This window comes from Podarcis vaucheri (assembly GCF_965113315.1).
Source record: "Podarcis vaucheri genome assembly, chromosome: 3".
Taxonomy (NCBI): Eukaryota; Metazoa; Chordata; class Lepidosauria; order Squamata; family Lacertidae; genus Podarcis; species Podarcis vaucheri.
In genome coordinates, this window is record NC_138761.1 from 125,526,780 (window position 1) to 125,551,104 (window position 24,325).

The 24,325-nt window shown below is 44.1% G+C and overlaps 1 protein-coding gene across 1 annotated transcript in view; it reads left to right on the forward strand.

Moving 5' to 3' along the window:
* The window catches only part of COMMD1 (copper metabolism domain containing 1), a 61,502-nt gene continuing 37,177 nt past the window's right edge, over nucleotides 1–24,325 (forward strand). Inside the window, exons 1-2 of the mRNA XM_082216532.1 lie at nucleotides 1–401; nucleotides 21,560–21,841. Coding sequence (XP_082072658.1) covers nucleotides 24–401; nucleotides 21,560–21,841 — 660 coding nt within the window. The 5' untranslated portion in view covers nucleotides 1–23. The remainder of the gene's footprint in view (nucleotides 402–21,559; nucleotides 21,842–24,325) is intronic.

The window sequence follows — 24,325 nt, forward strand, 5'->3', positions numbered from 1 at the left end:
AGCTCAAACGTGAAAAAACAATAATGTTTCCGATGTTAACCAACAACGTGGTTTACTATTGTTGTTCTGTTACCATTGTTATTACTACGGCGACCAGCAGGGGTCGCCACCGAGCTAGGCAGGATCGCCCCGCTTACGGCTTGCTTTGTCCCCGCCCGGCCGCCGTCCGAACCAATCTTCCTGGCTGCGGCCTAGTCCCCTCGGGAAAGATGGCGGCGGCAGCGGACCGTCCTCCCGCGGAGGCCGCCAAGCCCTTGCTGGGGCTGCTGAACGGCATCGCCCAGGCCACCTACTACGGCAACGCGGAGATCACGGAGGAGCTGCTGCGGGACCAGCTCTACCCGGAAACGGCACCGCAGGAATTCCGGGCCTTGCTGGCCAAGACGACGGGCGTCGTCAAGGTAACGGGGGCGGGGCCGGCGGGCCAGGTAGAGCTGCCGGGCAGCCAATGGAGCGGCGCCTTGGGGGAGGCGGGGCGGGCGGAAGGCGGGGCGGCGCAGCTGAGCAGCCAATAGCTTCGAAAGAGGATTAGAGGAATCAGGCCGGGTGGCCTAGTGGTTAGAGCGTCAGACCAGGACCTGGGCGATCCGGATTCAAATCCTCCCTCACTAGGGGGGGGGGGGACTTGGTCCAGTAGCCCACTCTCAGTCTAACCTTCCTCACAGGGTTGTTATGTACTGAGTTGAATAGGATCCAGAATGCAGCAGTCTGATTGGTCCTAGAACAATAGGATCCAAAATGCAGCAATCTGATTGGTCCTAGAACAATAGGATTCAGAATGCAGCACTCTGATTGGTCCATAGAACAATAGCATTCAGAATGCAGCAGTCTGATTGGTCCTAGAGCAATAGGATCCAGAATGCAGCAGTCTGATTGGTCCTAGAACAATAGGATTCAGAATGCAGCACTCTGATTGGTCCTAGAACAATAGGATCCAGAATGCAGCAGTTTGATTGGTCCGCAGGAGCCACCCAATCCAGCCCCAGTTGAAAGGGAATCCGCAACCTGATTGGCCTACAGGTGAATCCCGGAATTAGCCAATTCTATACATTGGCGCTGTGGCGGGTGGCGCTGTGGGTTAAAGCCTCAGCGCCTAGGGCTTGCCGATCGAAAGGTCGGCGGTTCGAATCCCCGCGGCGGGGTGCGCTCCCGCTGCTCGGTCCCAGCGCCTGCCCACCTAGCAGTTCGAAAGCACCCCCGGGGGCAAGTAGATAAATAGGTACCGCTTACCAGCGGGAAGGTAAACGGCGTTCCGTGTGCGGCTCTGGCTCGCCAGAGCAGCGTTGTCACGCTGGCCACGTGACCCGGAAGTGTCTTCGGACAGCGCTGGCCCCCGGCCAATAGATGTGAGATGGGCGCACAAACCCCAGAGTCTGTCAAGACTGGCCCGTTCGGGCAGGGGTACCTTTACCTTTACCTTTATACATTGTTTAAATAATGCATATAAAGCAGACAGGTTGGGGAAACTTCCATTCCTCGCTACTATGAGCTGAATAAAGAGCATGAAATCCACTTGACTCCGAGTATATTTCAGGGTTGTTGTGGAGATAAAATGAGAACCATATGAGCAAGCAGACTTATTTATTTGTTGTATTTATATAGCTCCTTTCAGGTGGACCTCACAAACTGGTTTATGTAAGGTTACTATAACAGCATAGCTCAGGGTGGCCCTGGGGGCCGGATGGTGGCGATTCCCACCCTGAGCTATGCTTATTGTGAAGCAGTGCTGCAGAGCAAAAACTTTCCATGAGGTAAAACAAAATCTGTTTCATAAAGTTCATTAGTAGCAATGAATGCATGCCAACTGCAAATAAATATCAGGCAGACTTGGTAGTTTCAAAGTGTTTAGCTTTGTTTACTCAATGGAAGAACAAGAAACATACAAAATTTGCTTACTCTCTAGCTAACCTTTTCCAATGCAAATTACTTTTAATTCATTCCCCCCCCCCCCGAAAAACCCACATCACTGTTGGGGAGGCAGGACAATTGTTTAAGATAATTTATTTTCATAAGTGTGCTTCAGGCTATGTGAAGGACGCAACTAGGACATTCTACCTCTGATGGGTGGATAGAAATTAACATACAGTGGTACCTCGGGTTACAGACGCTTCAGGTTACATACGCTTCAGGTTACAGACTCCGCTAACCCAGAAATGGTACCTTGGGTTAAGAACTTTGCTTCAGGATGAGAACAGAAATCGTGCTCCAGCGGTGTGGCGGCAGCAGGAGGCCCCATTAGCTAAAGTGGTGCTTCAGGTTAAGAACAGTTTCAGGTTAAGAACAGACCTCCGGAACAAATTATGGTAAGTACTTAACCCGAGGTACCACTGTACTGTAATTCATTGTTAAATATTTTGCGAGTGATTTTACATTCTCTTCTGACGTTGCCAAGTGGTAGGGGCCTTCTGATTTCTTCCCATTTATGTAATTTATTTCAGCTTACATATCTGCACACATTATATTTTCTGTACCGTTTTCTGTTTATTGTTACCTGTCTGTCCCTCTGGATGTTTCCAGTTTAATATGTGGCAATAAAAATTTCTTGGGTCTGGGTCTTCTCCGTCTCCCCACAAATACATGTTGCTCACTCCATCATTTTCTTTTTGTGTGCCTTCTTTGAGTCTTACCTTCGTTGACCCCACCTCCCATGACCTAGCAGTGTGTTTGCAAATATAGTTTCTGCAGTGACGTGCCTGACAGAAAATGAATAAAATATAATGATGCTGGGAAAAGTTCTGTGGTGTAGGAGTGTATCGGCGCAAAAAGATTTAGTACTCTTGCAAGAAGAATTAGTAATACTGCATTTTAGGCCTGCAAAACATCTTTTTGGAATCATTTTCAAAAGAACATAAGAAGACCCACCAAGTTCAGCACTCTGCTCTCAGGGTGGCTAGTCAGAGGCCACAGGGAAGCCCCCAGCAGAGCACCAGCAAAAGAAGCCCCTTTCCGCTGTGATCTGTAGCAACTGGTATTTCAGAGGCATTCCTTTTCATGAGGGTACTGCATTTGCTCACATAGTGACCTGATTTGCAGGTCACAGTAAACCCTAATTAAATTAAATGTGGTTTAATGTGAATGGGCAGCATGCTGGCGCATGCCGCTCCGAGGGCCACGCTTCTCCTCTCCTCTGCTCTTGTTGCTACCACGCCAGTGAAGAAACTAGCTAGAATCTGCCTTGTTACTGCCTGTGAAGCTGGGCTCATGGTTTTTTTCCCCCAAACAAATGAGGAGGGGTAAGCCAAGAAACAAACTTTGGCTTATGCTTGCATTGTGTTTGGAGACAAACAAACCACAAGCCTAGACTCTGGCTTGTTTCCTCTCCAACAGGGCAAAGTGAAAAGTGTGGACTTTGGAGCAGCATGCTGCCTATTTACATTAAACCTTACATTAAACAATAGTCCATTTTAATTATGGTGTAGAGTGACATGCAAACCCCACCAGTATTAGGCATTTGCATTCTCTTTCCACTTTAGATGCTGGCCATCTCATTGACCGGTCTGTTTACCATAGAAATTGTAACTGGAATAGTTGGTTGTCAAGCAGTAATGTCTTGTGTATTTCAGACTGAAACTTCACATTCATCCGCAAAAACTATGGATGTATAGTCTAGCCTTGAAAGTTGAAATTATTCCACTTGTTATCCGAAGTACTGTACACCATCCTTACGGAAATCATTTGAGCAGAGGCGACTTCATTTTCTGCCTCTAGGTGGCAATACAATATCAGCTTCAAATACTGGTAGATGGGTCATAGTTCTTGTTTTAAAATTCTGTATTTAAAATTCATGAATATGTATCGTTTCTTAGAACATACAAAATATATTATGCTGACTTCTGCAGCATTTTGTTATTCAACTCTGGTTGAATATTAAACAAGTTGCATAATTAATATGGAATTGTACGTAACCTATAACCGTTATGCAATATCATTGTATATTTTATTAAGTGCTTTTTTAGCCTGCCTTTTGATGATGAGAACTGCAAGGCGGGCTGCAATGAAACGAAGTTAATTGTTGAAAACAACAGTTTTTAACAGATTAAAACCACAGAGTTCGTGCAGTGCCAAAAGCCCACAGAAATAGTAAGGGGGGTTCAGTATGTAAATATGATAGGCAAAGCACCCAGTGGCCATCGTTCAGGAGGGCATTCCACAATCTGGATGCTGAAACTGAGAGGGCTGTATCCCTTGTGCCCGCTTCTGACTTGGATGGTGGGACGTAGAATAGAGTTTCAAGGCAGGCAGGCTAGTCCTTCAGATAGCGAAATCATAGAATTGCAGAGTTGGAAAGGACCCAGAGGGTCATCTAGTCCAACCCTGTGCAAGGCAGGAATCTCAGCTAAAGCATCCAGGACATATGACCACCCACCCTCTGCTTTAATAATCTATCCATCCTCCAACGAAGGAGAGTTAACAACCTTCTGAGGGAGTACGTTCCACAGTCAAACAGTGTTTGCCGTCAGAAATTTCCTGGTATTTAGTCAGAATCTCCTTTCTTGTAACTTGAAGCCATTGGTTTGAGTCCTACCCTCTGGAGTAGGAGGAAACAAGCTTGCTCCAGCTTCCATGTGACAGCCCTTAAGATGTTTGAAGATGGCTATCATATCTCCTCTTTTCCAGGCTAAACATACCCAGCTCCTTCAAGCACTCCTCATAAGGCTTGGTTTCCAGATCCTTGATCATCTTAGTTGCCCTCCTCTACACACCTTCCAGCTTGTCAACATCCTTCTTAAACTGTGGTGCCCAGAATTGGACACAGTATTCCAGGTGTGGTCTGACCAAGGCAGAATAGAGTGCTATTATTACTTCCCTTGATCTGAACACTATACAGTGGTGCCTCGCAAGACGAAAATAATCCGTTCCACGAGTCTCTTCGTCTAGCGGTTTTTTCGTCTTGCGAAGCAACCCTGTTAGCGGATTAGCGCTATTAGCGGTTTAGTGGTTTAGCAGCTATTAAAGGCTTAGCGGCTAAAAGGCTATTAGCGGCTTAGCGGCTTAGAAAAAGGGGGGAAGCAAAAAAAATCGCAAGACTTGCAAGACGTTTTCGTCTTGCGAAGCAAGCCCATAGGGAAATTTGTCTTGCGAAGCGCATCGAAAAACGGAAAACCCTTTCGTCTAGCGGGTTTTTCGTCTTGCGAGGCATTCATCTTGCGGGGCACCACTGTACTTCTGTTGATGCAGCCTAGAATAGCATTTGCTTCTTTGCTGCTGTACCACACTGTTGACTCATGTTAATAAGCTTGTGGTCTACTAAGACCCCAAGATCCTTTTCACGTACACTACTGGCAAGCCACGTGTCCCCCATCTTATATTTGTGCAGCTGGTTCTTTCTACATAAGTGTAGAACTTTTCATTTGTCCCTGTTGAATTAATTTCATTGTTTACAACCTTTACAGTTTTAATCAGCATTTTGAATTAATCCTGGATGCAAATAGTTAGCCAAAAAGATGAAACCGATTGGTGTTACAAGTCCCACACAGCATACGCTAGTTAATAATACAGCTTCTGCACTTTGAGCAAGTCAGAAATTCCAGGTGCGTTTGAATGACAGCCTATGTGCAGTGTAACAGTAGTCTGGTTGGGGTGAGAGCTGGAGATAATGACTTTGGTTAGGTCCATTCCTAATCATTACCCCTGAGAGGATTATAATTTAGAACACCAGCTGAAACTGTTTACAGACACTTCTGGCTACTGATGACCCCTGTACACCCAGAAATGCCAGATCTAGGAGAACTTTCGACCTGCAAGCCTAATTGTAGGGTAAGCGCAATCACATCTAAAGCAGGCCATACAATTCTCTCAAAACCATTAAAGGTAAAGGTACCCCTGCCCATACGGGCCAGTCTTGCCAGACTCTTAGGGTTGTGCGCTCATCTCACTCTAGAGGCCGGGAGCCAGCGCTGTCCACAGACACCTCTGGGTCATGTGGCCAGCGTGACAAAGCTGCTCTGGCGAGCCAGAGCCGCACACGGAAACGCCGTTTACCTTCCCGCTAGTAAGCGGTCCCTATTTATCTACTTGCACCCGAGGGTGCTTTCGAACTGCTAGGTTGGCAGGCGCTGGGACCGAGCAACGGGAGCGCACCCCGCCGCAGGGATTCGAACCGCTGACCATGCGATTGGCAAGTCCTAGGCTCTGAGGTTTTACCCACAGCGCCACCCGCGTCCCACAAACCCGCGTCTCAAAACCATGCATATATTTTAATGTCCCAAGCCCATTAGGAAGCAAAACACGCTGATGTCAAGAGAATGCACTTTCATGTTAAGTGTATTTAAGAGTGTAGCCTAACAGAGCAACCCAAGCCCCACTAAGCTGGGCTGCTGAGGTTAGGCAGAGGTGTTGCTTTTCCAAGCTCAGATGCCCTCCAAAAATTACATGGGTGAGCAGGAGGCCTCCTGGGGCATTCCAAGGGAGGAGGCGAGACTGAGCCACTGTGCAACGGCATCAGGGCCAGATATAGGTTTGATGAGGCCCTAAGCTACTGAAGGTAATGGGGCCCTTTATATGTCCAGCTGTCCTTTGTCAACAACAAATCGTCGCTGTTTTTTGCGTTGAATATATGCTATATGGTAATTTATGGACCTAATAGGTATCTTGGACGTGGGTGGCGCTGTGGTCTAAACCACAGAGCCTAGGGCTTGCCAATCAGAAGGTTGGTGGTTCGAATCCCCGCAACGGACTGAGCTCCTGTTGCTTGGTCCCTGCTCCCGCCCACCTAGCAGTTCAAAAGCACATTAAAGTGCAAGTAGAGGTACCTATGCAGCAGGAAGGTAAACGGCGTTTCCGTGCGTTGCTCTGGTTCGCCAGAAGCGGCTTAGTTATGCTGGACACCTGACCCAGAAACTGTCTGTGGACAAATGCTGGCTCCCTCGGCCTATAGAGCGAGATGAGTGCACAACCCCAGAGTCATTCACGACTGAACCTAACGTCAGGGGTACCTTTACCTTTAATAGGTGTCTAAAGCCATTTCCACATCACAAATAGGAGCCTACACAACACAAAACACTGTTGCTGTATGTAGGCTTTATTTTATTAGTTTTTTATCTGATATTTTGGAAATGTACATCCAGGTTTTTTCCCTTTAATTTTTTTGGGGGCCCCCAAGATAGTGGGGCCTAAGATAGAGCTTGTTTATCTTACACGTAAATCCGGCACTGAACAGCATTGACCTGGAAACAAGCCCACTCATCTCCCCCCCCCCGCCCCACTTTCTGACGTGAATGCCGAGAGCTATGCATGAGGCATTGGCTTCCCCATTCCACAAAGCCCCACCAGTGGAAGGGTGGAGTTTGGATTGCTTCCTAAATCTGTTGCTTCTTTTTTGCTTAGCTTATTTCAGAGATGCTAGATATTACATTGTACATGACTGCTTTTGTTGCCTCTCCCTCTATATTCAGTAGTTGAGAAGCTGTAAGTACCTACAGCATAATGCAACTGAATGATGCAATAGTGGTGAATTGGAAAAGGGAAGGCACAAATAAGAAGAAGAAGAAGAAGAAGAGTTTGGATTTGATATCCCGCCTTTCACTCCCCTTCAGGAGTCTCAAAGCGGCTAACAATCTCCTTTCCCTTCCTCCCCCACAACAAACACTCTGTGAGGTGAGTGGGGCTGAGAGACTTCAAAGAAGTGTGACTGGCCCAAGGTCACCCAGCAGCTGCATGTGGAGGAGCGGAGACGCGAACCCGGTTCCCCAGATCACGAGTCTACCGCTCTTAACCACTACACCACACTGGCTCTCAAATAAGAATGTTAGAAGAGCCTGCTGGGTCACTGTTCTTACACTGGCCAACCATAGACCTGGGGGAAGCTTTCAAGTAGGATGTGAGCAGAACAGTACCTGCCCATGTGCATTTCCCAACACCTGGCATTCAAAGACATCACTGCCTCTTGCAGTAGAAATAGAACAAAGACATAATGACTAGTAGCCACTCATAGCCTTGTCCTGCACGAAATCATTTTTCAAGCTTATATGTTTCTTCCTTTATGAGCACAAAGGCCTAAGGATCTTCACGTGTCAGTGGCACTGTTGCAGGTCTGAATGGGTCTAATGGTATGTTCAACTGGTAAGGCTTTTGTGTGAGGAAGGGGGACGGTCTTGTGATGTGTCTTTTATGGTCCCTATGGACCGGATTCAACTGAGTAGTTGTGCTAGAGGGAGCCAGCACAACAGAGCTCCTTCTATAGCAACTCCCTCTTCAGGCTTATTTTTTGAACAGTGCTTTTCATCCTTGAGAATTAAAATGCTTGTGATTGACCTCTGCTAATTATTGAACAGCAGTTACCAGAGTGCTTCAGCTATCTGACAGAGAAACCACGGGAATTAGGATTGCATTGCAGCTGGAAGCATGAGTTTGCTACTGCACTTTAGGAAGAACACTACTTTCATACCAATAATGTGTAACACATACCTTCATCCTTGTAGTACAGATGGCTCACTAAGCCACGACAAGACTTGTTGTTCTGCAAGAAGGTTATAGTCAGCTCATGTGATGATTTGTTTTTCAAGTTCCTTCAGTTCAGAACGTGTTTCTAAGCAATGGCCGCATTTCTCATTCTGAATCTGTATTATCTTTTATATCAGAGACCTCTCACAAGGTTGACTACTGCTTCAGTCTCTCAATAAAGCTCTCTATATGAGTTTGCACTCCAAAAACCTTTTGTCGGTATCTTGGGGGCTGCATATTAATCTGTACCTATTCAGGTCTGGATGGGATTAATACATAGATGGAAAAATTGGTGCAGGGCAAAGCAGTGTGATTGAATCATTAGCATCTTTCCTGTTGAAATGGATGTCCCAATTTACTAAGTATGGAAATTTAGACCACAGCAGCGCCGGATCATAGTCTGAAGGCTTTCCCCCCACTTCCAGCCTCCGCCTGCGCAATCACCTGATCATCTTGGGGGGTGGGGAGAACCCCAGAACAGTCGTTGGGGGGGGGCGAGAAAGGAGGAGATTGTTCTGTCTAGCAAGTAGAAACGCTTGCACTGATCATAATAGCACAGCATTGAATTCCTCCCTGTATGTACACTGAGTTGAGTTTCCATGGTAGAAGAAAGGGGAAAGAAATGTAATAAATAAAATAAAATGAAAAGAGAAGAGAAGAGAAGCATTACACATGGCTATTGCTGCAAGGAATAAATAATGTGTTGCTTTTCTTAACTGGCTTTGTTTTCAGACTACAGTGGTACCTCAGGTTAAGTACTTAATTCGTTCTGGAGGTCCATTCTTAACCTGAAACTGTTCTTAACCTGAAGCACCACTTTAGCTAATGGGGCCTCCTGCTGCTGCTGCTGCCGCGCCACCAGAGCACGATTTCTGTTCTCATCCTGAAGCAAAGTTCTTAACCCAAGGTAATATTTCTGGGTTATTGGTGTCTGTAACCTGAAGCGTATGTAACCTGAGGTACCACTGTAGTCTGTAAGTAAAACATTATACAGGAAAAGTGATGGTAGAACTAGCATTTGAGCTGGCATCGCTTGTTTCTCAAGAAGAGACGATTTGGGGATCAGCCAAAATACTTAATATGGTGAACTACGCAGTCCTGTTATTCAAAGACTTCCTTTAGCTTTGGCATGCCTTGGTTACAATTAATGCTAGTTAATGAGCAAACAATGCTGGCCTTTGAATGGGCTGCCCAAACTAGCTTGCCCAATCTGAGTGTGGGGCAAAGAGCAGCTGAAAACCGAAGGAACTGACAGGCAGAGTTGATAAGAAATCTCTGGATCAGAAGCAGTTATTTGGTTTTGCTGTTATTTTGTGACACTCCTTCTAATGTTGTACTGCACCTTGAAATATTTTTAGAACGGTGCAGGTTATAAATACACAAATAAATAAATATTTTTATACCCTGAAGACTTCATTATTTGAAAGTACATTTTTTGTCTTCTGCATTCGCTACCTTTTAATAAAGTCTGCACAGAATAGATTTCCATTTTCAACAATCCTTTGCAAACTGCTCCCCCCGTCCCCGAAGACAGGAAATAAATCACTTAAGGCCATTGATTTCAGTGGGTCTACTCTGAGTATGATGAACATGTGATATCACCCATGGGGTCTGTGACTATGCCAAGGTGCTGTGTTCCTTACTTTAATTGAAAATGTTTTATTTCTACTGTTGTAGTGCCTCATTTAATTTGTGGGCTTGTACAGTATGTACTGTGCCAGTTAACTGTCTAATTTATTGATGCCCACTGGCCAAGCGAAGAAATGAGAACAGCACAAAGTGCACTTCATTGTATCTTGTTGATGTAAGAAAGAGCCTATAAGAATATAGCAGTTGTTTTGCTGAATCATACCAAAGGTTCACCTTCTCCGAAAGCTCACGGACGGCATATTCTTGTTTGTCCTAAACCTATTCCAGTCTTATTGAATGAGCCATCGTCTTCAATGTTCCCCCACTCTTTTCTTTTTTGTTAACATAGTCCTTGTCATAATTCTTTACATGTAGGGAAGATATTCCAACTCCATTATTATTGCTTTTCTCTGCCCTTTCTCCTGCTTAATGAAGTAACAGAACTGTTACACACATTGCTTATTTCTACTTAATCGTATAATTAGAGAATAAAGATTTTGAAGACCCTTCAGTTTTTCTCCAGCTTTCACAATTCAGATTCTGGTTGCCTTCTTTTCTTTTCCTATTTAAAATCTCTGTTGAACAACACTGTATAAAATAAATAGCAAAAAAAGAAAATAGGAAACTTCTGAATAGTTGATGCTGTCAAATGAAATAAGGGGTTCAAATTATTATTTTGCTTATTTCGCATCACTGTTAATCTTAGTCAGCTATAACTGACACAGACTAAACCTGAAACAGGTAAATCACGATGTTTACAATGTGTAGATTATTTTAAAATGTATAACTTTGGTTTAACTTTGTGATAAACAAATGTATCTGGCTTTTTAGAATGAATTAAAAAGAACAATATAGCCAAAGTTAAGCATGCTTGTTTTATTGTTTTTATTACTAGGGGCTTAAGCACTATGTGTTTACTCTGGACTGGCCAGGTTTCTTTCACACACTTTTAATGGGGCAATTATGTCTTGCCAGCATTAAAATACCATTCTCCTGTGTTTTCCTCCACAAGTTTAGATTCAGTGCTACTAAAGATAGGAATTCTGTTTTAAAACATGAACTATAGCTACCCTTTAACTTGGCACAACTAAAATGATAAAGTGTGCGCACTTTGAGAACACTCTGAAAATAAGACATACATTTGTGAGTCAGAAATTTAAAGATCTGTTGTCTAGCTACCCGTTTTTGGAAGATGAGGTTGAATTCAGTTAACGGTATCACACATTTTCCCTGAATTGTCCCTCTCTCATGTTTGGATATAAATCAGATTGCCAGGTCTTGAGGGTCGACCTAAAGTTCCAGGGTGTTTAGCATATAGTATGTTCACAACCCTTTGGTGGTACAGTATTCCAACACTTCCTTGCGCAGGAAGCAGTCCTGCAGAATACATCCTGCAGTTTCCTCATATTTCTGAATCAGGTTACAGAATGTAGCAAACCTCGAATGTCTTATTAGATTCTAAAGCACCACCTCCACATCCAGGCGTTACATAAATCAATAAAGACTGAGCCTGTGTCCTCTTGCGCACTACAGGGATTATTGATTGGAGGTAGGCTGCATTTTCCCCATCCCAGGCTCTTCTGCTTAAGATCTTCTTTCTTGACCTCTGAAGTACAAAGCATTACAGCTCTCTTTCTCACAAAGGCAAGGGCTTAGCTGTTTGCCATTTGGAAGAGCTCATTAAATACTTTTCTGAGTGCACTTTCCTTTTCCTTTCCTTTTAGAGGCAAGAGGATTTTGTTATTTCTCTTTCAGTTTTCTAAGCTTTAGCATGAACAGGCTCATCCAGCTGTATTCTATTTAAAGGTCAGTGTCCCTGAAATTCCATAAAACCTTTCTTAATGTAGTTCACAACCCTACAAAATACAGAACCACCTCCAGAGTTGGACAGAATGTTTAAAACATTATAACTATTTCCCTTTTATTGTGTGTGACCTCCCCCACCTCCACCCCCATAATCTCTTTAGCTGAATTATTTTATACTTAAATATGATTACAAGGATTAAAGAGACCCTAAAACTACCGGTAGTTCCTTGTGGTCTAGGAGGGCTTTAAACCTTGTTTTTCAGTAGTGAAAACTACCTTGTGCTGTATAGAAAACGGCTTTTGAAAGCAGGGAGAGTTAAAAGCAGTTTGTGGGATTTTAAAAGGTAGGGAAAGAGAAAAATGTACCGGTGTCTGAGATCACCTTAGCAGTTCTCTAGATGACACGCAGCCCATTTGCACAATTGCTGTATCAAAAAGGTACAGTAAAGGTAAAGGGACCCTTGACCAGTAGGTCCAGTTGCAGACGACTCTGGGGTTGTGGCGCTCATCTCGCTTTATTGGCCGAGGGAGCCGGCGTACAGCTTCCGGGTCATGTGGCCAGCATGACTAAGCCGCTTCTGGAGAACCAGAGCAGCGCACGGAAACACTGTTTACCTTCCCAGCAGAGTGGTACCTATTTATCTACTTGCATTTTGATGTGCTTTTGAACTGCTAGATTGGCAGGAGCTGGGACCGAGCAACGGGAGCTCACCCCGTCGTGGGGATTCAAACCGCCAACCTTCCCATCAGCAAGCTCTATGCTCAGTGGTACAAATAATTTGCAGAGGGAGGTTCTCCTACTGGCTTCTCCAGTGTTTTCCTAACAGAAGACAAGCTGAGCATCTTCTGAGCAGCCAATGGTTCAAGTCAAAGGAGCCCTGATAGTGCCATCGGCCAACAGGAGCCAGGAAGATGGAGTTGCGCGCCTGGTTCTTCTGAGGGTTGCCGCTACTTACCAAGAGGGGGAGGAGCCACCCATGGGGAGGTCAACGTGGTGCAGGAGCTGTGGGAGGAGCATCGCCTGCTGCCGCCATGGGGTTCGCTTGAAACACATTCCAGTTCTTGAGGTGACAATCCTGTACATGCTTAAACCCGGGTGTCGGTGGACACACATAGCACTGCATGGCAGGGACCTTAAATTTTGTGGGTGTCTTAAATCTACTCTGTACTCCCAATTACTTTTCAGTTTTATATAGATAGGCCAGCTTGTCTGCATGTTTTGCTTATTAAATTGGGCCATATTGCATTTCCATCTGGCTGAAACTGAAGTTGTACGTTTGTGCAGTGAAAATTGGTACAACTCTCCATGATACTAAGAGAATGTGGCCTAAATACTTGTAGAGAAAGAACAGGCAACTGTCTCATATACCGGATAAGTTAAACAAAAGCAAGATGGTCGTCAGGCAAAGGAGATGCTAGGACCAATCAAGTCCAGAATATGGCAACCATGGTGGCTTATGTGTATCATTTCTGCCTTTTCCCTTTTTGTTAATGTTTCAGTGGGAGCAATTTGTTCTGTCTTGGAGCAGTGCAAAACAACTTGTGGTTGCTCCTGATTTCCCCAACCACTCCATTTTTCTTGAAGTAGCTGTATTTAAACTATGAAATCCGTTTCAATATTTAACATGGTAAACCTGTAGCGTGGACAGTAAACATTGTTCAGTTGACCAGCCACATAACAAGTGATATTTTTTATAAAACAAACAAACCCAAGAAGATAATCAACAAGTTTTTGTACTTTCTGTAATCAGCAAATGTTGGTTGATGGTTGTGATTTATAAAGCAATTGCATTAACTTAAATAAAGCATTTTTATTAAATTTTTATTCTCCCCTTCCCCCAAGGATTTCAGGCTGGCATGCATAATTCCCTTCTAATATTATCATTGCTGCAGCCCTGGGAGGTAGTTTATGCTAAGAGCGGGTGACAAATGCAGCCACAGCCGGTGGGGGTGTTGCCCCCCTCCCTTCCCAACACTGAATGTCATCACTAACTTGGAGGGGAAGGGTGACGCATTGTAGCTCAGAAAGCCGGACAGATGCAACCCTGTCTGCGGAGCTTCATAGCTGCATCTTCCCTGGATTTCCCTTAGTCCAACACTCTGCCCACTAAGCAATGGCCTGTGACATTAACTGCTTGTTTTCATCGTGGAAACAATTGAAATTAAAGAAGAGAGCCAAGCTTCTCCCACCAGCCAGGTGGCCCCTGGCTACTGCCGGACTGCGGGGCCAGGTGCAACAACCGAAGCTCCCAGGCTGCAGTCTTATTGTGACATTGCAAACTATTAATTAGTAGATATGCATGGCTGCAGAGCCTTTTACTACTTATGTATGTCTAGTTCTTTTGGGCTTGAGGGGAATAAATACCAGGATTTCAATATTATTAAATACCGTATTTTTCGCTCTATAACACGCACCCGACCATAACACACACATAGTTTTTAGAGGAGGAAAACAAGAAAAAAAATATTCTAAACGAAACAGTGGATGTATGATTTTTGTGGTTCATGCTGTGGCCACAGACATGTGATCTGACGGTGAGTTTGAGGTAGCCCAATGCAAAGATCCTGAGGATCCATGTGGATCCATGCTTTGTAACCACGTTTTTGCACCACTGCGGCCCCAGGCAACAGTGGGTGCGTGATTTTTTTGGTGCAAGCTGTAGCCATGGACATGCTATGTGATCTGATGGTGAATTTGGGGTAACCCAGTGCAAAAATCCTGAGGATCCATGTGGATCCGTGCTTTGTAACCACGTTTTAAGTGGGGAGGGAAGGAAAAGCACTCAAGGGCCAAGGAGCACGCGTGGGGTGGGTGGAGAAGGATGCTGCTAATAATGCAGAAGAGGGGTATAAGAGGAGAAGCAAGCAGGCTCTGCTTCTCTCCCTCCTCCCCGGCTCGCTGAAAAACTTTGCTGCTATTTAGTGAGCTGAGTGGGGAGGAGAGAGGGACAGAGAGCCTGCTTGCTTTAAAGGAGCCAACCGGACAGGAGCCGCTTACACTCGTGTAAGCGGCTCCTCTCCTCTCCCGCTTTGCTCCTTTAAAGCAAGCAGGCTCTCTGTCCCTCTCTCCTCCCCACTCAGCGGCTCTTCTCCCGCTTTGCTGTTTCAAAGCGAGCCTCGGAGGAGGGAAGGAAGGGGAACCATGGATCCTCTGCTCACGACTGCAGCAGATTCTCCCCCCCCCCCCGCCACCCGTAGGCATTCCCTCCATAGCACGCACAGACATTTCCCCTTACTTTCTAGGAGGAAAAAAGTGAGTGTTATGGTGCAAAAAATACGATAAATATTGAGGGGAAATAAATATCAGGATTGTGACATCTTACTATGCACCTCATGGCCTTGGTTTGGCCATGTCTCAAGTGTGATGTTGAAGCACTTATGTCCACACATATCTAAAACTTTAGAGCAGGGTGGATAAAAATCAATGATTTTTTTAAAAATCCGCTTTTAAAAATTTAAATCGGATTTTTTAAAATCAGATTTTTAAAATAAAATGCTTATGGAGGAAAAATCTTTCTAAAGATAGTTTTCTGTTTAAGTTACATTATAGTCCAAAGGCTATTCATCAGGAAATAAGGATTTGTTTTAAGTTTTTCATGTGTGCTAAAACTCAGTCAAAGTTTTTGTTGTTGCTTTTTTAAAAAACCGTTTAACCACATCAGTTAACAAACATGGATACATATCCTATAGTGTTATTGCTTTAGTTAAATAAATTGTTGTTAAGGAAATGATTATTTTTCTCCTTCCAATAAAGTACAGCAGAAAAGTTGTCCAAACATAAACAGTTAACTTACTAAACCTCACAATAATTTAATAATTATCTCTCTATATATTTCTAATGGTATAACCAAATCAGTAATTTTTGATATAACTGTAAAAACTTCTCTGAAAATTTATTATTCGAAAAATGAAACCTTCATCTCATTGTCAATATTAAGAGGCTGCCAGCAAGGCTGAAGCTTTCTGGAGGGTGGGAAATGATTTAAATGAAGTCTTACTGACTAGTGATTTAAATCGTGATTTAAATCAAATCCACCTTGCTTTAGAGTATTATTTACACAAGCTTTCAGATGAATTCTGTTTACAGTTAGGTATATCATAATTGGAAATCAAATAAGTGGAAGCTCTCAAGTGTAAAGATGTATTCCTTTCATAACTATCTGTGAAATAATACAGTATTTCCACTGTTCTGTGGAGCTGTGCACCTCTTTGTTCATTACTGTAGTGTGCAGAAAAAACAAAATGTGCAGTAATTGCCTACAGTAACCTCGAGTGAGTGTTGCTATGCTAAATTTAGCCAGAGAGAACTGCAACTTTTTGTCCCTCGTGTCTTCAAAACATGAGCTGACCCGTCTTCTATTTTTAGCTTTCTAAGTGAAACAAGATGAGACATTGAGGAGCAGTCCAAAGCAGCAAGCTGGTTTCCCAGAATGCTTGAAGAAATGTAATAAATAGGAACTCGTGATTTTTTTAATGGAAAGATTAAGGAAGGAGAGTAATTCACATGACCTCTCCAGGGCAACGAAGGTCATTTAAAAGTTCTATTGCTTGTCGTCCATTTCCCATAGGGTCCCCCCCCCGCCCCATTTGGTTCCCTTGAAATAGTTGCCTTTCAGACAACAGACCAAATAGGCTGAATTTAATGCAGTTCTTTATCTGTTAAAAAGGAATCCTCCTTAAGGAATATGACTCTGAATGACTCTGGGGTTGTGGCGCTCATCTCACTTTATTGGCCGAGGGAGCCAGCGTACAGCTTCCGGGTCATGTGGCCAGCATGACTAAGCTGCTTCCGGCGAACCAGAGCAGCGCACGGAAACACAGTTTACCTTCCCGCTGGACCTATTTATCTACTTGCACTTTGACGTGCTTTCGAAATGCTATGTGGGCAGGAGCTGGGACCGAACAACGGGAGCTCACCCCGTCATGGGGATTCGAACCAGCGACCTTCTGATCAGCAAGCCCTGGGCTCTGTGGTTTAGACCACAGGGATCTAATTCAGCTGCATTACTTGACACTGGTATTTGGTTGAATCTACTGGGCAGGTTATTCTGTTTTGCTCTGTCATATTGTTTTTATGATAAGGATAAATGGCGCTGGTTTTATATGAAGCAATACTGCACGGTGTCAGCTGACCTGAGGGCCAGAGGTAGATTTAGGGCAGCGTGACCGGTCCCACCGCACTGAGCGCTGAGCCTAGGGGGCGCTGCAGGCGGCCGCAACTGTGATGTAGTGAATGGAGCAGAACAGGAGGCAAGAAGTGGAAGGAGGCGCCAAGTTTTGCTCTTGCACTGTTGACATTTGAAAGACCAGTCTGCCCCTGTGAGGGCTCCCAGATGTGGCAAGTTAATGTATTGTCAAAAGGACATCAACGAAAAGTGGGTAAAATGGAGTATATTTGCATACAATTTGCAAATGCTAATTTATACGTGTAGATGCAACTTCAGAAATACAACAGTCTCACCATAGTGTGAAAGACTGCGACTAGGTGATCTGCATGCCTGCTCAGTCTGCTCTCCAGGTGATAATTGCTGAAAGCCCCATTTCTGCCTTCTTATGGTTCTTTGTCTTTAAATTGGCCTTGGACCTGGCAGCCCTTCAATTAGAGGAAACCTTGAAATAAAGGACTGAGCTCTGTGAAACAGAATACATGGCTACCCTCCTGGAGCCATGTATTACAAAGTACAACTGTTATAATGAAATAAATCATAAGCATAACTAGGACGCTTATTCCAACTTGTAACGATTTTTTTTCCTAATGGGCAGAGCAATACAGCATTGCAGTTTCTATGTTCAGTGAGGAAGTAATGGGGTCAGCACACTTCCTGCCTGTGATCTGCATTTTTCTGGTTATGAAGATCCCTGGGTGTAAGCAAACTCCTTTTCAGCTCACACAAGTGCTGTGACCTTGCAAAGGGCTTTCAAGAGAATGTCTTTGTTTGGAAAGCCCAAGCTTTCTATAGAACAAAGTGTTACGCTACCTTTAGTACCCATTTGGGAAAGAGTTGAAGGAGTGACTAAAACCACACATACTTTTAGGAGATGAATAATAATAATAATAATAATAATAATAATAATAATAATAAAAAATTTTATTTATATCCCGCCCTCCCCAGCCGAAGCCGGGCTCAGGGCAGCTAACAACACTAAAATAGTGCAACCTACACTTTAAGAACTTCTAAAATATATGAACTATAAAAGCTAGCATTAAACACACTTGCCTGATGTGCTCTGTGGATTGTGATTATTATTATATTTTTAATCTTATAGAATCAAGGATATTTCCCCCCAAAATAGATTGCTATTATTATATTTATATTTTGTCCTTTCTAAAAGGAGCCCAGCATGGATACATTTATTTAGTTGTTTATTTAAAATATTTATATATACTGCTACACCTCATATACCCCCTGCCCACCAGGTCTAGGCTGATGCTGTACTAATGATACAGCCAGGCACAACTCAGAGAAATTAACTCCCCTTCTTCATTCAACTTGTCTCTGTAATGCTAGCCTGGTCAACCTTCTAATCCAGGATCAAATCCTATATCACAGATTATATATATAATTATTTTTTTTTATTGTCCAGTAGTACCTTAGAGACCAACTACGGCAAGTTTGTTCTTGGTATAAGCTTTTGTGTGCATGCACACTTCTTCAGATGTGAAGAAGATTAGTATCTGAAGAAGTGTGCATGCGCACGAAAGCTTATACCAAGAACAAACTTAGTTGGTCTCTAAGGTGCTACTGGACAATTTTTTATTTTTAATATATATTTTGACTGCGTCAGACCAACACGGCTACCTACCTGAATCTATATCACAGATGCTTTACAACGGACTCAACTGGCATTCAGCAGTATCACTTTAGATCCTGGTTGTTGTTGTTGTTGTTAATAATAATAATATTATAATATATTACTTGAACCCTGCCCATCTGTCTGGGTTGCCCCAGCCACTCTGGGAGACTTCCAACAGAGTATAAAAGAACACACGATGCATCAAGCATTAAAAGCTTCCTGACACAGGGCTGCCTTCTGATGTTTATGGAAGATTGAACAATTATTTATCTCTTTGACATCTGATGGGATAGTATTCCACAGAGTGGGCACCACCACCAAGAAGGGCCTCTGCATACAGACTCTGCCTCCAGGCAATACCCCCCTGAGACTTGGCTGTTCCTCCAACTGCCTCCAGACACTCACGCAGGACATTCACTGCCTTCACCGGTTCAGATTTAAACGAGAGGTAGAGCTGGGTATCATCCACATACTGGTGAACACCCAGCCCAACCCCCCTGATGATCTCTCCCAGCAGCTTCATATAGATGTTGAAAAGCGAGGGGGGGGCATGGAACCCTGAGGCACCCCACAAGTGAGAGCCCAGGGACTCACTCATGCTCCTGTACCACTTTCTGGGCATGGCCCCCAACTCCCAACCCTTCTAGACGGTCCAGAAGGATACCATGGTTGATGGTATCAAAAGCCACGGAGAGATCCAGTAGAACCAGGAAACAGCTTTTACTTCTGTCCCTAGCCCGCCGGAGATCATCGAGCACCATGACCAGGGTGATTTCTGTCCCATGGTGGGGCCTAAAACCTGATTAGAAGATATCTGAATGGTCCGCATCCTCCAGGCATGCCTGGAGTTGTTCAGTGACCGCCTGCTCAATCATCTTGCCCGAAAATGGAATATTTGAGACTGGAAAATAATTGAACATTATGGCTGTGTCCAAAGATGTTTTTTTTTTGTTCTGGGAAGACTCACCACCCCATGGAGCCCTTTGCTCAGCCCTGTCTGGCTTTTATGAGCCAATGTGGGCAAGGGGCAAGGAGACAGGTGGTCGGTTTCACTTGTTCAAGCAGCCTGTCCACATCCTCAGAGGTAACAGGTTGAAATTGGTCCCATACAACAGAGTAAGAAAAGTTCTGTTTCAGGAAACTAATAGTGATTTGCTTGTCAGACTCTATTTCTCAGAAAACATAATGAATTTATATTTGTATTTCCTGTTGTGTGTGTAGTAGGGTTGCTTTGCTTTTGGATCTAATATAAAAACCATCTTGTTGATCAATTATTCTTCCATTATGGAAGTAACATTAGAAAGTATTGTTGGATGGCAGGTTGAGAGGAGTTCCCTACCTACCAGGACAGACTTTGCTCGTGTGCTCAAGACATCGATTCCATAAAACATATTTTGTTGCACTGTGCAAAATATGAGCAAGCCAGGGCTGAACTGATACTACCCTTGCTGGTACCTTTTCTGGGAAAATCAGAGGCTCACTATGTCAGGTTCCTATTGGAAGACCGGACAAATGCTAGAACATTAGCAGTGGCCAAGTTTTTATCAGTGGTTGCAAGAACCAATGATCCCTATATTCTGAACAAAATGCATGTTTAACCTGGAGGTAGGCTATATGAATTGTGTATTGCTTTGTAACGATTTGTTGGGTCTCTGGACCGTAATAAAGATTGATTGAGTATTACTATTTTATAGGGTGAGATATGAGAAGGCAGCTGTTTGGAACAAATGGAACCATAACAGATTTATTCTAGGCAGGTTAGCAAACTTTTTTTTTCATTTTTAAGAGCCTTTAATTATTCTTTTTCCTGCTTAAATATAAAATATTCAGAGTTCCACAATTTCACATACCTGCTGGCTAAGACCAAGCAGCTTTCACCGCTCACCGTTCTCATGAGTTCTCTGTGCTTCTCGAAAAAGTTCTGCCTTGTGGAAGAAGAATTGGTTCATGGGGTACATCCGGGGCTGAGGTATGTCACCCAGGTGACAGAATTCACTGTTCTCCATTGTATGAGGCCGTTAAATCAAAGGAAAATGAAGGTAACTTACTTGGATGGGGTTGGGGAGGAAATCAACTCTGAACTCAGAACCTGACAGGAAGTGGCACCTTGCTTGCAGCTACAATAGTAGGCACAAAAGTATAGTGGCATGGCAGTTCACACAGCTGCTTATCGTGTATTAAGAACCAAATAATGTATGTTATGGAAGAGTTTATGCCTTTTCTGTTCACTGTCCGCACTTCCTTGATTATATACTACTGCATTATGTTTTGGGAACTGGTTAACTGAATCCATTCTATGTTTCCTTCTGCAAGAATGAGGAGTGGTAACTAATGTAGTATTATTAGGGACTTGTATTCCATACCTCAGTTTTCCAAAAGTACACTAATACAGACTATGTTTTTAATTTATTTATTTTTTAAATTGTCTACTGGACCATTTTAGTGGGACGCGGGTGGCGCTGTGGGCTAAAGCCTCAACGCCTAGGGCTTGCCGATCGAAAGGTCGGTGGTTCGAATCCCCGCGGCGGGGTGCGCTCCCGCTGCTCGGTCCCAGCGCCTGCCCACCTAGCAGTTCGAAAGCACCCCCGGGGGCAAGTAGATAAATAGGTACCGCTTACCAGCGGGAAGGTAAACGGCGTTCCGTGTGCGGCTCTGGCTCGCCAGAGCAGCGATGTCACGCTGGCCACGTGACCCGGAAGTGTCCCCGGACAGCGCTGGCCCCCGGCCAATAGATGTGAGATGGGCGCACAAACCCCACAGTCTGTCAAGACTGGCCCGTTCGGGCAGGGGTACCTTTACCTTTACCTTTACTGGACCATTTATTTCGTCTGCATCAAACCAACACAGCTGCCTACCTGAATCTATATTTTTTTTGTTTTTGTTTCAGTCAATAGCTTCGGCTGACATGGATTTAAATCAGCTAGAGGCTTTTTTGACGGCACAGACGAAGAAACCAGGAGGCATCACAACTGAGCAAGCTGCAGTTATTGCCAAATTTTGGAAAAGCCATCGAGTGAAAATTCGAGACAGCCTTATAAATCAAAGCAAGTGGGAAAATAGCTTGAAAAACATCAGCTGGAGAGTGGATTTAAAGTCTCAGTCAAGACATGCGGACCAATTAAACAACCCTGTGGCAATAGTTGAAATGGAACTGGGGAAGCATGGACAGGTGAGCAATTTTTATCTTGTTTTATCAGTGCGAAAATGTTTCTTAAACATGGGGTTTAGCTTCCAACCATGTCAGACAACTGAGAAACCGTACAGAAACAGAGCACACTGCCAAGTTGTGGGTGTCTATTGATACAATCTTACAGAGTTTATTGTTTACTCAGGGGTAGAGAACTGGTTCTCACCAACAGAACTTATCTTTATCTTCCCCCATCCTCTGTGGAACAAGAGTGGCAGGTTTGTCAGTCACGTGACATCACAATGATATCAGGTGAAGCGTTTTAGTATGCACAGTTTGAAATCTAGTCAAAGGCACAATGCTTTGCAAGCCCCAAGAATCAGCTGGTTATCAGGACTTGCAAAGTGCTGTGCATGGGCTTTCAAAGTCCCGACAACCAGCTGATTGTTGATAGGGTTTCCAGGCACTACCAATCAGCTGATCACTGGTGTCTGCAGTCCTAAACAAATGTATATTAGATGTGAATATGGTTGAAAAGTGTTTTACTTATTTTCAGGTAAATATATGTAAAGGTAAAGGTACCCCTGACCATTAGGTCCAGTTGCGGATGACTTTGGGGTTGCACGCTCATCTCACTCTATAGGCCAAGGGAGCCGGTGTTTCTCCGCAGACAGCTTCTGAGTCATGTGGCCAGCAGGACTAAGCTGCTTCTGGCGAACCAAAGCAGTGCACGGAATTACCATTTACCTTCCCGCCACAGCGGTACCTATTTATCTACTTGCACTTTTGACTTGCTTTCGAACTGCTAGGTTGGCAGGAGCTGGGACTGAGCAACGGGAGCTCACCCCATCGTGGGGATTCGAACCACCGACCTTCTGATTGGCAAGTCCTAGGCTCTGTGGTTTAACCCACAGCGCCACCCGCATCCCCGAGCCTGCTTCTACACAAATCCTGTTCTGCAATAATTACACATGTGTGAGCTTGCTTCTACACATGTAGAATTATTGCAGAACAGGAGCTGACTCCCAGTTACCTTCTGTGTAAGAAAAACACCATGTGTGAAGACGAGAGACTTTGGTTGAGAGCCTTGCTGTTGCTGTGATGAGAGCTTTACAATTGCGCATACAAAAACCTATTTTGAGATATCTACTTGGCTCTGAAGCTCACTGGGCAAGTCACTCTTTCACAACTTAGTTAGCTGACAGAGCTGTTGCGAAGTTCAAATGCTATTCTCAGTTCACTGGAGGAACAGTTAGGTATATATAAGGATTTAGCCAAATTTTGGGGTGGGGGATCTGTTCTCAGCTTTTTGGTTCTTCTTGGCACCTACTAATGTTAAACAGAAGCATGTCATGCAGCAGCGCTATGGCTAACTCTGCTCAAGATAAAAGTACTGCTTTAATGTATGTTTCTGAAAGCATTACATCTCTTAAATGCATTACCTTCTTAAAGTCATTTTCTCATTTTAGTTTTACACTCATCCCAAATAACTAAAATCAGATCCTTCATCTGATATTCCTTGATCTGGTCAAAGCTAACGATAACGTCATCCTGTGAATTTTTCTCAAGACCTTTATCTCAGATAGTTTATTGTACAAATAGTTTAAGTGGCCTGAATAATTCTCTCTCCCCTCCCTGTATCAGAATGTGCTGGCATTTGTTACCATTACCATGTGCCAGCCATTTTAAGATTGTGTTCTTAGGAAACTTGGCATTCCACAGAAACTGACCAGAGATTCCCTGAAGAGACGCTTAGCCTTGGTGGACAAGCAACCAAGGAGACAGATTGTGAGAAACTGTGGGACTTTTTGTGAAAGGCACTATCTCAGGGGAATGTTGAGTGCATTTTGAAATGCGCACTTAATGGAGAAGCAGTTAGGCCAGGATGGCACCCTTCATGACCTGAGAATGCCCTCAGAATCTGTTTCAGAATCCTTTGCAATGTGTAGGAATTTTTACTGTTATCTCAAAGGGGAAGAAATAGGAAGTTGGAAAACTGTGGTTGTATCAAATTTGTGTTGTTTGAGTTGATTGCCATTACAGACGGATCACATGAAATAGTGGTTTCTACATATATTTTAAGGGGCGCGAGTGGCGCTGTGGTGCAAACCACAGAGCCTAGGACTTGCCGATCAGAAGGTCGGTGGTTCGAATCCCCACGATGGGGTGAGCTCCCGTTGCTCTGTCCCAGCTCCTGCCAACCTAGCAGTTCCAAAGCACGTCAAAGTGCAAGTAGATAAATAGGTACCGCTCCAGCGGGAAGGTAAACACCATTTCCATGTGCTGCTCTGGTTTCGCCAGAAGCAGCTTAGTCATGCTGGCCACATGACCCGGAAAAACTGTCTGCAGACAAACGCCGGCTCCCTCGGCCCATAAAGCGAGATGAGTGCCGCAACCCCAGAGTTGTTTGCAACTGGACTTAACTGTCAGGGCTCCTTTACCTTTACCTTTTTTAGAAGCAGGCTCAGAAAAGGAAGCAGCAAAGTTAGAGGTGTTAAGAGGCAGGAAAAAGCATGCAAAATGTCT